Genomic DNA, 12,192 nt, shown 5'->3' with positions numbered 1-12,192 from the left:
GCAACCGTCTCCATGAAGCTGGGCTACGGTCCCACACACCGTTAGGCCGTCTTCCGCTCACGCCCCAACATCGTGCAGCCCGCCTCCAGTGGTGTCGCGACAGGCGTGAATGGAGGGACGAATGGAGACGTGTCGTTTTCAGCAATGAGAGTCGCTTCTGCCTTGGTGCCAATGATGGTCGTATGCGTGTTTGGTGCCGTGCAGGTGAGCGCCACAATCAGGACTGCATACGACCGAGGCACACAGGGCCAACACCCGGCATCATGGTGTGGGGAGCGATCTCCTACACTGGCCGTACACCACTGGTGATCGTCGAGGGGACACTGAATAGTGCACGGTACATCCAAACCGTCATCGAACCCACCGTTCTACCATTCCTAGACCGGCAAGGGAACTTGCTGTTCCAACAGGACAATGCACGTCCGCATGTATCCCGTGCCACCCAACGTGCTCTAGAAGGTGTAAGTCAACTACCCTGGCCAGCAAGCTCTCCGGATCTGTCCCCCATTGAGCATGTTTGGGACTGGATGAAGCGTCGTCTCACGCGGTCTGCACGTCCAGCACGAACGCTGGTCCAACTGAGGCGCCAGGTGGAAATGGCATGGCAAGCCGTTCCACAGGACTACATCCAGCATCTCTATGATCGTCTCCATGGGAGAATAGCAGCCTGCATTGCTGCGAAAGGTGGATATACACTGTACTAGTGCCGACATTGTGCATGCTCTGTTGCCTGTGTCTATGTGCCTGTGGTTCTGTCAGTGTGATCATGTGATGTATCTGACCCCAGGAATGTGTCAATAAAGTTTCCCCTTCCTGGGACAATGAATTCATGGTGTTCTTATTTCAATTTCCAGGAGTGTATGTTTTACTTCTCAAAACTTTTCTCTCAGCTTGGTTAAAACAATTTCTTTAATCATCACTATTGATTTGTTATCTTCTACTCCATCAATTGCATCAATCTTTGTTTCTTGTATGAAAGATAAATGTCATTCACCTTTAATCTGACATTATTTCTCCCTCTGTCACTGTCGTCTCTGGACAGACCATTGCATAGTACTTACCAATGTACCAACTCTGACCTACTGTCTGTATTGACTCCTCCTCCTACCATTGCCTACACTACAGTTGACTCTCATCCTGTGATCTGAATGATCTGCCCCCTTTCTTTTTAAGTATCACCAACATATCCCTCGCTCCTCCCAAAGGGAAGGCTTTTAGTTGTGAAAGCTGGGTAATGTATCATTTACATTCGGATGTGTCTTTTGGTAGTACAATTGATTTTGCCTTCCGAAGGTAAATTTGTGTCCAGCTATTGGGCGTCATAAAAGCTTTCCTTCTTCTCACTTCACAGTCTGTTTCCTTTGTTTCTAACAGTTAATATGTACAAAAATTCCTTTGTATTAATTCTTATTCCTTGGAGCAAGAAACAAAATTGCAAAGAAACAAGTATGTTGGAAGTTAAATATCAGACTGCTATCTTATATTTTAAGAAGGCAAATTGAAAAATCACAGACTGTTTTTAAACAATAAATGAAGTGATATAACCAACAGTAAAATGGGATAGAAAAGTAGTTTTGACATCAGTGTTTGAAGCAACATGAACTTTGACACAAAAGTGATACAATGTTTTCCTGTGTCCTGTGAACCACTTCCCCACTTCACCAAGCCTGTTATGGTGATACTCAAAATTTAATGTGCAGTCACAGCTCTTCTTTGGATGACACAGCTTTTTCCTTATTGACTAGTCCCAGGTGAGGTCTCGGTGGTAAACACTGGACTTGAATGTGGGAGAGGGTAGTTCAATTCTCCTCCAATTAGTTTATCTGTGATTTCTGTAAATGGCTTAAGGCAAATGCTAGATTGGTTCATTTGAGAGGGTAAAGCAAATTTCCTTTCCCATTCTATACAAATATTTAAATGGATTAAACATAAACGGTGACAGACATACACTGAAGCACCCAAGAAACTGGTATAGGCATGCATATTCAAATGCAGAGATTATATAAACTGGCAGAATACGGTGCTGCAATCAGCAAAGCCTATATAAGACAACAAGTGTCTGGCACAGTCATTAGATTCATTACTGCTCTACAATGGCCAGTTATCAAGATTTAATTGAGTTTGAATGTGGTGTTATAGTCAGCCCATGAGCAATGGGATACAGCATCTCCGAGGTATGATGAAGTGGGGATTTTCCTGTACAACAATTTCATGAGTGTATTGTGAATATCAGGAACCTGGTAAAACATCAAATCTCACACATTGCTGCAGCGGAAAAAAGATCCTGTAGGAACGGGACCAATGATGACTGAAGAGAATTGTTCAACTTTACAGAAGAGCAACCCTTTCACAAATTGCTGCAGATTTCTATGCTGAACCAGTAACAAGTGTCAGTGTGTGAACCATTCATTGAAACATCATCGATACGGGGTCATGGAGCCAAAGGCCCACTCGTTTATCCTTGATGACTGCACAACGCAAAGCTTTATGCCTCACCTGGGCCCATCAATACTGAAATTGGACTGTTGATGACTGGAGGCATGTTGGCTGGTCAGACGAGTCTTGTTTCAAATTGTATTGAGTGGATGAATGTATACGGGTATGGAGACAACCTTATAAATCCATGGACCCTGCATGTCAGCAGTGGACTGTTCAAGCTGGTGGAGATTCTGTAATTGTGTGGGGTATGTGCAATTGGAGTGATATGGGACCCCTGATATGTCTAGATACAACTCTGACATGTGACATGTACATAAGCATCCTATCTGATCAACTGCATCCATTCATGTCCATTGTGCATTCCGACAGACTTGAGCAATTCCAGCAGGACAGTGTGACACCCCACACATGCAGAATTGCTACAGAGTGGTTACAGGAACACTCTTCTGAGTTTAAACACTTCCACTGACCACCACACATGAACATTATTGAGCATATGTGGGATGCCTTGCGGATGTGTTGTTCAGCAGAGATCTCCAGCCCCTCATACTGTTATGGATTTATGGACTGCCCTGCAGGATTCATGGTGTCAGTTCCCTCCAGCACTACTTCAGACATTAGTTGAGTCCATGCCACATCTTGTTGCGGCACTTCTGCATGCTTGCGAGGGCTCTACACGATATTAGGCAGGTGTACCATTTTCTTTGGCTCTTCAGTTTATTACATCTCTCCACCCCTCAGTCGACCTCCCGTGTGGCTTGTGTGTGATTGTGCCAGAAAATAAACCATTCCCTGAACAAGTTAAATAATTTCTGTACTTTTTGTTGGTGTTGAACACTATGAGAGTGGCTACAGTATTTGTGAATATGGCACTTAAAACAGTGTGAAGAAAATACTCTGTACGTATATGACAATAGGATTTTTACAAAATAGTACACAAAGTACTGAAAAATAAAAAACTCTGTTCACTGTACGTGCAGTTTTAGAAGGAGAGTTTCACAATTTTGTGGGAAATTTATATAAAGTGATGGTGGTCAGGGTTGTATAGAAAGAAAAATGTTACATTTTCAGTTTCTCAGTATATGTACTGCATGTATTTTTAAATTGTTTATGAGTGTTATCTATCTTGCTTTCAGTTTTGTGCAATATTACTTAAACTCACATCTACCTCTGATCAAACTTTTCTATCATTCCGCACATAATTACGTTACTATTTTAGGCATTGTGGTTGATGGACCCAAAAGAAATCACACCGCAGATGCATGATGAATTCTACCGATTTGTGGGAAATGCATATGATCGTCCAAGGTTCACACTCCATTACAAGACAGATGCTCCTCTGTCAGTCCGTGCATTGATTTACTTCCCAGAAGGAAAACCAGGTGGGTACACAGAAAACAGTACAAGTTGATATGTGGCACTAATCATTTATTTTTAGTAGTTTGATAGCACAGTATTTGAAGCTATGCATAATGCGCAAAACCCCGTCATGGTGAAATGGAGTCTGCAATGTACTCACCTGTGGACCAAGTAGCTGCTATATCAGAACTGTAAACTGAGAGATACATCATCCCACTGCTAGCTTCTCTGTTCAGTATGTTCTTTCCTTGTAAGTGAAAAGCTATTGTGGGAGTTCAGTATTGATTGTCAGCTGTTTTTGCTTGTTGTACGTCGAGTGAGGTTAACCCAATGCTTGAAAGCATAAGGGAATTGAAGAAGGAGAAAAACAAAAAGGAGAATAATTACATCTTTGTACAAAAATGTGGTTTTTATGATCTGGTCCTTACATAGATGTAGCCAGGCAGAAAGGAGAACAAAGTGGGAGTGGGTTTGTGCATGCTGGATGAAGGTCTGAAATTAGTGTTGCAACAGTAAAGAAGGATAAGAGACTGTTTTGTCGACGTGATTAGAAATTGACATATTAGCAGCAGACAGAAAATTAGATCTTACAACAAAGATGGGAACTTTACAGGTGAAAAATAAACTACAGTGAAATGAAATACTGAAGTGTTATGCTTCTCTTGTGTGTGGTGAGTCAAATTTTTAAATAAATAATAATTTACAAATTAATATACATTAATTATTGTACACAATATCAAATGTCAATTGTTGTTGCTACCTTTCAGTCTCATTTTACACTCGTTTCAGAGAAACTCTTCAGAATGCACCTGGAATAGCTGAGCATAATCATTATCATCTTGGTAGTGTGCATGTGCATTGCTAAACCTTTCTTTTTGTATATTGTGAGAGGTTGTCTTTCCTCATAACATTGTTTATATTTATTATATGCTAAGAAACTAATACTTTTGTTAACCTTACAGAATAAGACCAATTTTCTAACATATTGGAATTTTAAATGTTAAGATTTTAGGTTAGACTTTTCCGCGACTGTTATTGAAATCAAATGAACAAAGAGTTTACTGTTACCGGTCATTGATTTATTTATACACATAGCGTTTTCTGAAATATAAACCTACATCATCTGGTGACTTTACAAGTGTTAGTATGGCGAGTGTGTTGTATTACGATTTTGGGGTAACTTGGGGCACTGTCTCCTGTGGTCACAGGCTTCTTTCACTATCATAACACATCACATGTAAACTATTATAATTTTGTAAATATATTGGAATTTGTTGATTGCTCTCTTTTTCATTGATTATTGTTTCATAGACCATCAATATATTAAAGCGTGTGATGATGAATGCGCAATAAGTCTTTTATAATAACAAAGTTGCCGAACTACTGAGGAAATACGTGCTTATATTAGGAGATCCTTCACTTCCTGCCACTTCTGTCATTAGTTCCCCCTATCCATCCCTTCTTACACATTTGTCCTCATGTACACTGAAGTGTTGAGGTGTTTTTCTTGTTGTGGGTTGGTTTTATGTGATCAGTATATTGCGAGATGCCAAGTCTTTACTCATCGTCTGTAATGACAGTTACCTTCTTTTCTGAATTTCCTGAGCACTGTCTTGTTTACTATTGATGTTGTGGTCCTATTATGCAGTGCCTCGTATTTGACTATTGACTTCTTTTCCAATTGTAGAGGGGCAAGGACTATAAGAGAGCTTCTACATTTAAACAATTCACTTCGAAATCACAAAACAGAGTTTCCGTAATTCTTCTGTATTAAAATAAGTTCTCATCTCACAACAGTTGATAATTAACAAAGCATTTCAGACAACATGTTCATGCATGATGCTTCAGTGCTTGACCACAACCATAAGTTCGTACTTAACTTGAATAGCATAGCCTAGAGTCTGTGTAACAGCATTCGTTTTTCCTTCCTGCTTGACCATTGTCATTAGGCCCCTTTCTTCTGTGGAGTCCACAGAAGCCCCAAAGCATGACTGCAAAGTGCAAGTTACCCACCACCGGCCAATTCGAATTACACAACCGTCGTCATTTTCTGCACTGTGCATGCATTTTTCTTTCTCCTGTCTGCACATAAATTCCCCAAACCCAGGCACAATAGATGCTCTTTACACTACTACTAATTAAAGTCACGTTTTTTCACACAAACATTTTTCATCGGTGTAGTAAAAGGAAAGTGGGATGTGTTGCTATGCATTATAGCAACATGTTCCACTACAGTATGTACAGACTTTGGTTGAATTAAAAAAAATACCTGTTGACAAACAGTTATTGTCTGATAGAAATAATTGTGACAATTATTCTGAGTAAGGAAAAAAAAAAATCCATCAACAATTCATTCACCTACGAGGTGCATTCAAGTTCTAAGGCCTCCGATTTTTTTTCTAATTAACTACTCACCCGAAATTGATGAAACTGGCATTACTTCTCGACGTAATCGCCGTGCAGACGTACACATTTTTCACAACGCTGATGCCATGATTCCATGGCAGCGGCGAAGGCATCTTTATGAGTCTGTTTTGACCTCTGGAAAATCGCTGAGGCAATAGCAGCACGGCTGGTGAATGTGCGGCCACGGAGAGTGTCTTTCATTGTTGGAAAAAGCCAAAAGTCACTAGGAGCCAGGTCAGGTGAGTAGGGAGCGTGAGGAATCACTTCAAAGTTGTTATCACGAAGAAACTGTTGCGTAACGTTAGCTCGATGTGCAGGTGTGTTGTCTTGGTGAAACAGCACACGCGCAGCCCTTCCCGGACGTTTTTATTGCAGTGCAGGAAGGAATTTGTTCTTCAAAACATTTTTCTAGGATGAACCTGTTACCGTAGTGCCCTTTGGAATGCAATGGGTAAGGAATATGCCCTCGCTGTCCCAGAACATGGACATCATCATTTTTTCAGCACTGGCGGTTACCCGAAATTTTTTTGGTGGCGGTGAATCTGCGTGCTTCCATTGAGCTGACTGGCGCTTTGTTTCTGGATTGAAAAATGGCATCCACGTCTCATCCATTGTCACAACCGACGAAAAGAAAGTCCCATTCATGCTGTCATTGCCCGTCAACATTGCTTGGCAACATGCCACACGGGCAGCCATGTGGTCGTCCGTCAGCATTCGTGTACCCACCTGGATGACACTTTTTGCATTTTCAGGTCGTCATGCAGGATTGTGTGCGCAGAACCCACAGAAATGCCAACTCTGGAGGTGATCTGTTCAACAGTCATTCGGCGATCCCCCAAAACAATTCTCTCCACTTTCTCGATCATGTCGTCAGACTGGCTTGTGTGAGCCCGAGGTTGTTTCGGTTTGTTGTCACACGATGTTCTGCCTTCATTAAACTGTCGCACCCACGAACGCACTTTCGACACATCCATAACTCCATAACCACATGTCTCCTTCAACTGTCGATGAATTTCAATTGGTTTCACACCACACAAATTCAGAAAACGAATGATTGCACGCTGTTCAAGTAAGGAAAAGTCGCTATTTTAAGTATTTAAAACAGTTCTCATTCTCGCTGCTGGTGGTAAAATTCCATCTGCCGTACGGTGCTGCCATCTCTGGGACGTATTGACAATGAACACGGCCTCATTTTAAAACAATGCGCATGTTTCTATCTCTTTCCAGTCTGGAGAAGAAAAAATCGGCGGCCTTAGAACTTGAATGCACCTCGTAGTTACATGTCCTGCTGACAGGCATAGTGAGAAAGACTACTAAGAATTTAAGTTATAGGACAAAAAAGTCATTTTTCTGAAGTAGAAAACACACACACACACACACACACACACACACACACACACACACACACATTCACACAACCACAACTGAAACACACGCACCCCAGTGCCTGGAGACAGTGGCCATGTTTGTGTGTGTGTGTGTGTGTGTGTGTGTGTGTGTGTGTGTGTGTGTGTGTTATTGTGTGTGGTTTCTAATTGTATACATTTATGATTCCAGGATTATTTGAAATGAGTCGTGATATGGATGTTGGAGTGGCACTATACTCACGTAAGGTGCTTATTAAAAGTAAGGCTGACAACATACTCCCAAAATGGCTACGTTTTGTAAAAGGTAAGATTACTCATTTGCTTATTCTCTTCTTTTTCATTTTCTGGTTAGGAACTTAAGAAGCAGACAGTTTTACTAATTAAAATTGAGGAAAAATGCAGTCTCACAGAATGCTGTTCCTGTGGCAGCAATATAAACCACCTTCATGTGGGTGACATGCTGCCATTAATGTCTATAAGGTTCAAAATGGTTCAGATGGCTCTGAGCACTATGGGACTTAACATCTATGGTCATCAGTCCCCTAGAACTTAGAACTACTTAAACCTAACTAACCTAAGGACATCACACAACACCCAGTCATCACGAGGCAGAGAAAATCCCTGACCCCGCCGGGAATCGAACCCGGGAATCAAACCCGGGAACCCGGGCGTGGGAAGCGAGAACACTACCCCACGGCCACGAGCTGTGGACCTGTCTATAAGGAAGTACAAAAAATAATCCCATGTTAGAAGTAAAGACTGGGTTAAAATATTTTATAAATAAATGGTAGCTTTCATCTTCTGTGTAGCACTGTTACTGACATTCTTCCAAATTGAATAAAATTATGAAGTTTTTCATTGTTGGTGGGATGTTACATTACGAAACCTTAATCACAGCTACAACCAAACTTTTGGTTGTACCTAGAAAGCGATCAAATCTCTGGTTTTTTTCTTTTCTTTCTTTTTTTCTTTTTTTTCCTTTTTGTTTTTTAAATAGATCTTTCATCAGAAGAAACAAAAATATAGTAAATGAGGAATAGATAAAGATGTTCAGGTGTTGGAAAGAAGGTAAAGTTTCATTTAGTATGCTAACTCTGACCTAGTGGAAATCTGTGTGTGCATCTACATTTACAAATACACCTCACAAGTAATTGCCTAGTGCAAAGGGAAGGAAACATTTTTGCTAATACTAACAATTTTTTTGTCCTGTTCCAATCATTTATTGAGCAAAGAATGTTTTCATGATCCTTCTACCAGGAATATGGTGGTGTCAGCAGAACTGTCTCGCAGTCTTTCTCTAAATTTATCCAACAGGATTTAATGAGACAATTGTTGACTTTCTTTCAAGAATCCCCTTTCACCCTTTATTGCCTGATTCTCTCTCTCTCTCTCTCTCTCTCTCTTTTCTTCAGGAGGAAACCTGTTTCAGTGAAAAAAAATATTAGGGTTAGTGTCTGTCACACAAAATACTATGTAATGGGTTGAATATAGAAATTTTAATTTTGATTTACTCAGTATTTTATATTTGTTGACATATGGCAACAAACTGAAAATATTGAGTAATCGTTAATCATTTAGTTGAAGAGACATGGGAACATAATCTTTGCCATCATTAAGCCTCATTTTACATACATTAAAAATCTAACTAGATGTGATCTAAGTGACAGAAATATTTAACTCTTTCAACTGCTTTTGCACGTGTTTATGTACATTCAACCTATGATTGATTTTCAGCTGTTTCTGCCAACATAATGATGCTAAACAAAGTCTAGCTTGATGGAGGCAGACTATGGCAACATCAAGCAATAAAGGGCAAAGTTAGCAAAGTACATCTGATATACTCCAGTATGGTCTCTCACATTGCCAGTTGTCTGCATTTGCCTGTTTCCTGCCAACTCCAAATACTGAAGCATCACTCGAGAACTACTCACACAAGAGTCTTGCACGCAGGTCCCTTTATAGGCACACTGCATGTTTCTAGAATCCTCCCAAAAAATATGTCTTCCATTCAGTTTCACTACTCCAGATTTTATGTGATCGTTATATTTCATACTGCTTACTAGTATTAGCCCTAAATATATGTGCTTGCAGTTATACACATTTAAAGGAAATTTCTATTCATTACATGAAATGGGAAGTCTTTCTCCATTTGCTTAGCAATCATTCAACTGTGACACCTTTCTGTAGACAACAGAGAGAGAGAGAGAGAGAGAGAGAGAGAGAGAGAGAGAGAATAAGGTCTCTCAGGGTCTAGTGCCTTGTTTACTTTGAATAATCTTAATTTTTTTCAGTATTGGTAGTTTTTATTCCGATATCTATCATTTCTGATTGTGTTGTTGAGGCCAAGATACATACAGCAATATCCTCATCCATCAATACATTTTTAAATTCTTAATTCAGCATTTTAGCTCCCTGTCTGCTATCTTCAATTTCAACATCTGAGTGTTCCATGAAAGACTAGACAGATGGTTTTATACCCATTTATTGACTTTATAAGTGATCAGACCTTATTAGGATCATTTATGGACCTTTTGCGAGAATGTGACTTGAAATTATTGTAGGTTTCATGCACAACTGTTCTTGTGAATGCAAATATTGCCAGTAAGTTTCCCTGTCACTTCCCCTGCCGTCTCTTTTGTTGCAAGAGTATAGCACTGTCTGGTTTTTGCAGCATTCTCTGGATGGTGACATGAAACCAAGATATATCTTTGTCACCTTTTTTATATTTTCAGTGGTACATACTTAACTTGACTATGGGGTATGATGTCGATAGTCTGTTAGTTTGACACAGTAAAAATACTGTCTTAGGTATCTTGTTGACTTTATTGCTTTCAGTGACCATCATCCATTTATAGTAACTTGGTCAGTATCACCTCTCTCATTGGTAACACTGTTGAAAGTGCCGGATCTCTTCATAGCCAGAAAGTCTAAAAAATTTCTGTATTGTGAGGGCTGTCAGACAATTTGAGGAAGTTGTCTGACAAAGTTTCCAGTGTTACTTCACAAGAATATTTGCCCTAGCTACCAATAATGTATGTGTAGTTTTCCCAGCTGATACTGGGCAAATTAAAGTTAGCATTACCATATGTTTGGGGTATTTCCAAATGATTGAGTTTAGGCTATAGTTGAATGACTGTGCAAACAATGTTTTCTGAATTTATTGGCCAGCAGATTTGTTTTGTATTTTGCTAGACTGAATTATTGTGCATGTTGTTATACACCAATCCTTCTCCGGAGGGACCTAATTAATCTTCTTGATATATAAATGACAATATGTCATCTATTATTTCTGATATATGTTCCACATTGTAAACAACTCTCAGCTCCTAGTAAAATGTGGGGCCAGTTGCTTTATAGGAGTGTCGTGGGTTCTGGCACTTGGTTGTGAATGCTCCAAAATTTTAGCAACTAACATCTCAAGATTCACATTCTCTGCATTTTATAAATGATGTGTTATACACTCCTGGAAATTGAAATAAGAACACCGTGAATTCATTGTCCCAGGAAGGGGAAACTTTATTGACACATTCCTGGGGTCAGATACATCACATGATCACACTGACAGAACCACAGGCACATAGACACAGGCAACAGAGCATGCACAATGTCGGCACTAGTACAGTGTATATCCACCTTTCGCAGCAATGCAGGCTGCTATTCTCCCATGGAGACGATCGTAGAGATGCTGGATGTAGTCCTGTGGAACGGCTTGCCATGCCATTTCCACATGGCGCCTCAGTTGGACCAGCGTTCGTGCTGGACGTGCAGACCACGTGAGACGACGCTTCATCCAGTCCCAAACATGCTCAATGGGGGACAGATCCGGAGATCTTGCTGGCCAGGGTAGTTGACTTACACCTTCTAGAGCACGTTGGGTGGCACAGGATACATGCGGACGTGCATTGTCCTGTTGGAACAGCAAGTTCCCTTGCCGGTCTAGGAATGGTAGAACGATGGGTTCGATGACGGTTTGGCTGTACCGTGCACTATTCAGTGTCCCCTCGACGATCACCAGTGGTGTACGGCCAGTGTAGGAGATCGCCCCCCACACCGTGATGCCGGGTGTTGGCCCTGTGTGCCTCGATCGTATGCAGTCCTGATTGTGGCGCTCACCTGCACGGTGCCAAACACGCATACGACCATCATTGGCACCAAGGCAGAAGCGACTCTCATCGCTGAAGACGACACGTCTCCATTCGTCCCTCCATTCACGCCTGTCGCGACACCACTGGAGGCGGGCTGCACGATGTTGGGGCGTGAGCGGAAGACGGCCTAACGGTGTGCGGGACCGTAGCCCAGCTTCATGGAGACGGTTGCGAATGGTCCTCGCCGATACCCCAGGAGCAACAGTGTCCCTAATTTGCTGGGAAGTGGCGGTGCGGTCCCCTACGGCACTGCGTAGGATCCTACGGTCTTGGCGTGCATCCGTGCGTCGCTGCGGTCCGGTCCCAGGTCGACGGGCACGTGCACCTTCCGCCGACCACTGGCGACAACATCGATGCACTGTGGAGACCTCACGCCCCACGTGTTGAGCAATTCGGCGGTACGTCCACCCGGCCTCCCGCATGCCCACAATACGCCCTCGCTCAAAGTCCGTCAACTGCACATACGGTTCACGTCC

At 41.6% G+C, this 12,192-nt stretch overlaps 1 protein-coding gene across 1 annotated transcript in view; it reads left to right on the top strand.

Annotated features, from left to right (window-relative positions):
* The window catches only part of LOC126412152 (heat shock protein 75 kDa, mitochondrial), a 383,507-nt gene that overhangs the window by 332,875 nt on the left and 38,440 nt on the right, over positions 1–12,192 (top strand). The window contains exons 9-10 of the mRNA XM_050081610.1: positions 3,659–3,821; positions 7,762–7,875. Coding sequence (XP_049937567.1) covers positions 3,659–3,821; positions 7,762–7,875 — 277 coding nt within the window. The remainder of the gene's footprint in view (positions 1–3,658; positions 3,822–7,761; positions 7,876–12,192) is intronic.

This window comes from Schistocerca serialis, chromosome 7 (genome assembly GCF_023864345.2).
Source record: "Schistocerca serialis cubense isolate TAMUIC-IGC-003099 chromosome 7, iqSchSeri2.2, whole genome shotgun sequence".
Lineage (NCBI taxonomy): Eukaryota > Metazoa > Arthropoda > Insecta > Orthoptera > Acrididae > Schistocerca > Schistocerca serialis.
The sequence above is the reverse complement of the archived record's forward strand: the minus strand, read 5'-3'. Positions and strand labels throughout refer to the sequence as shown.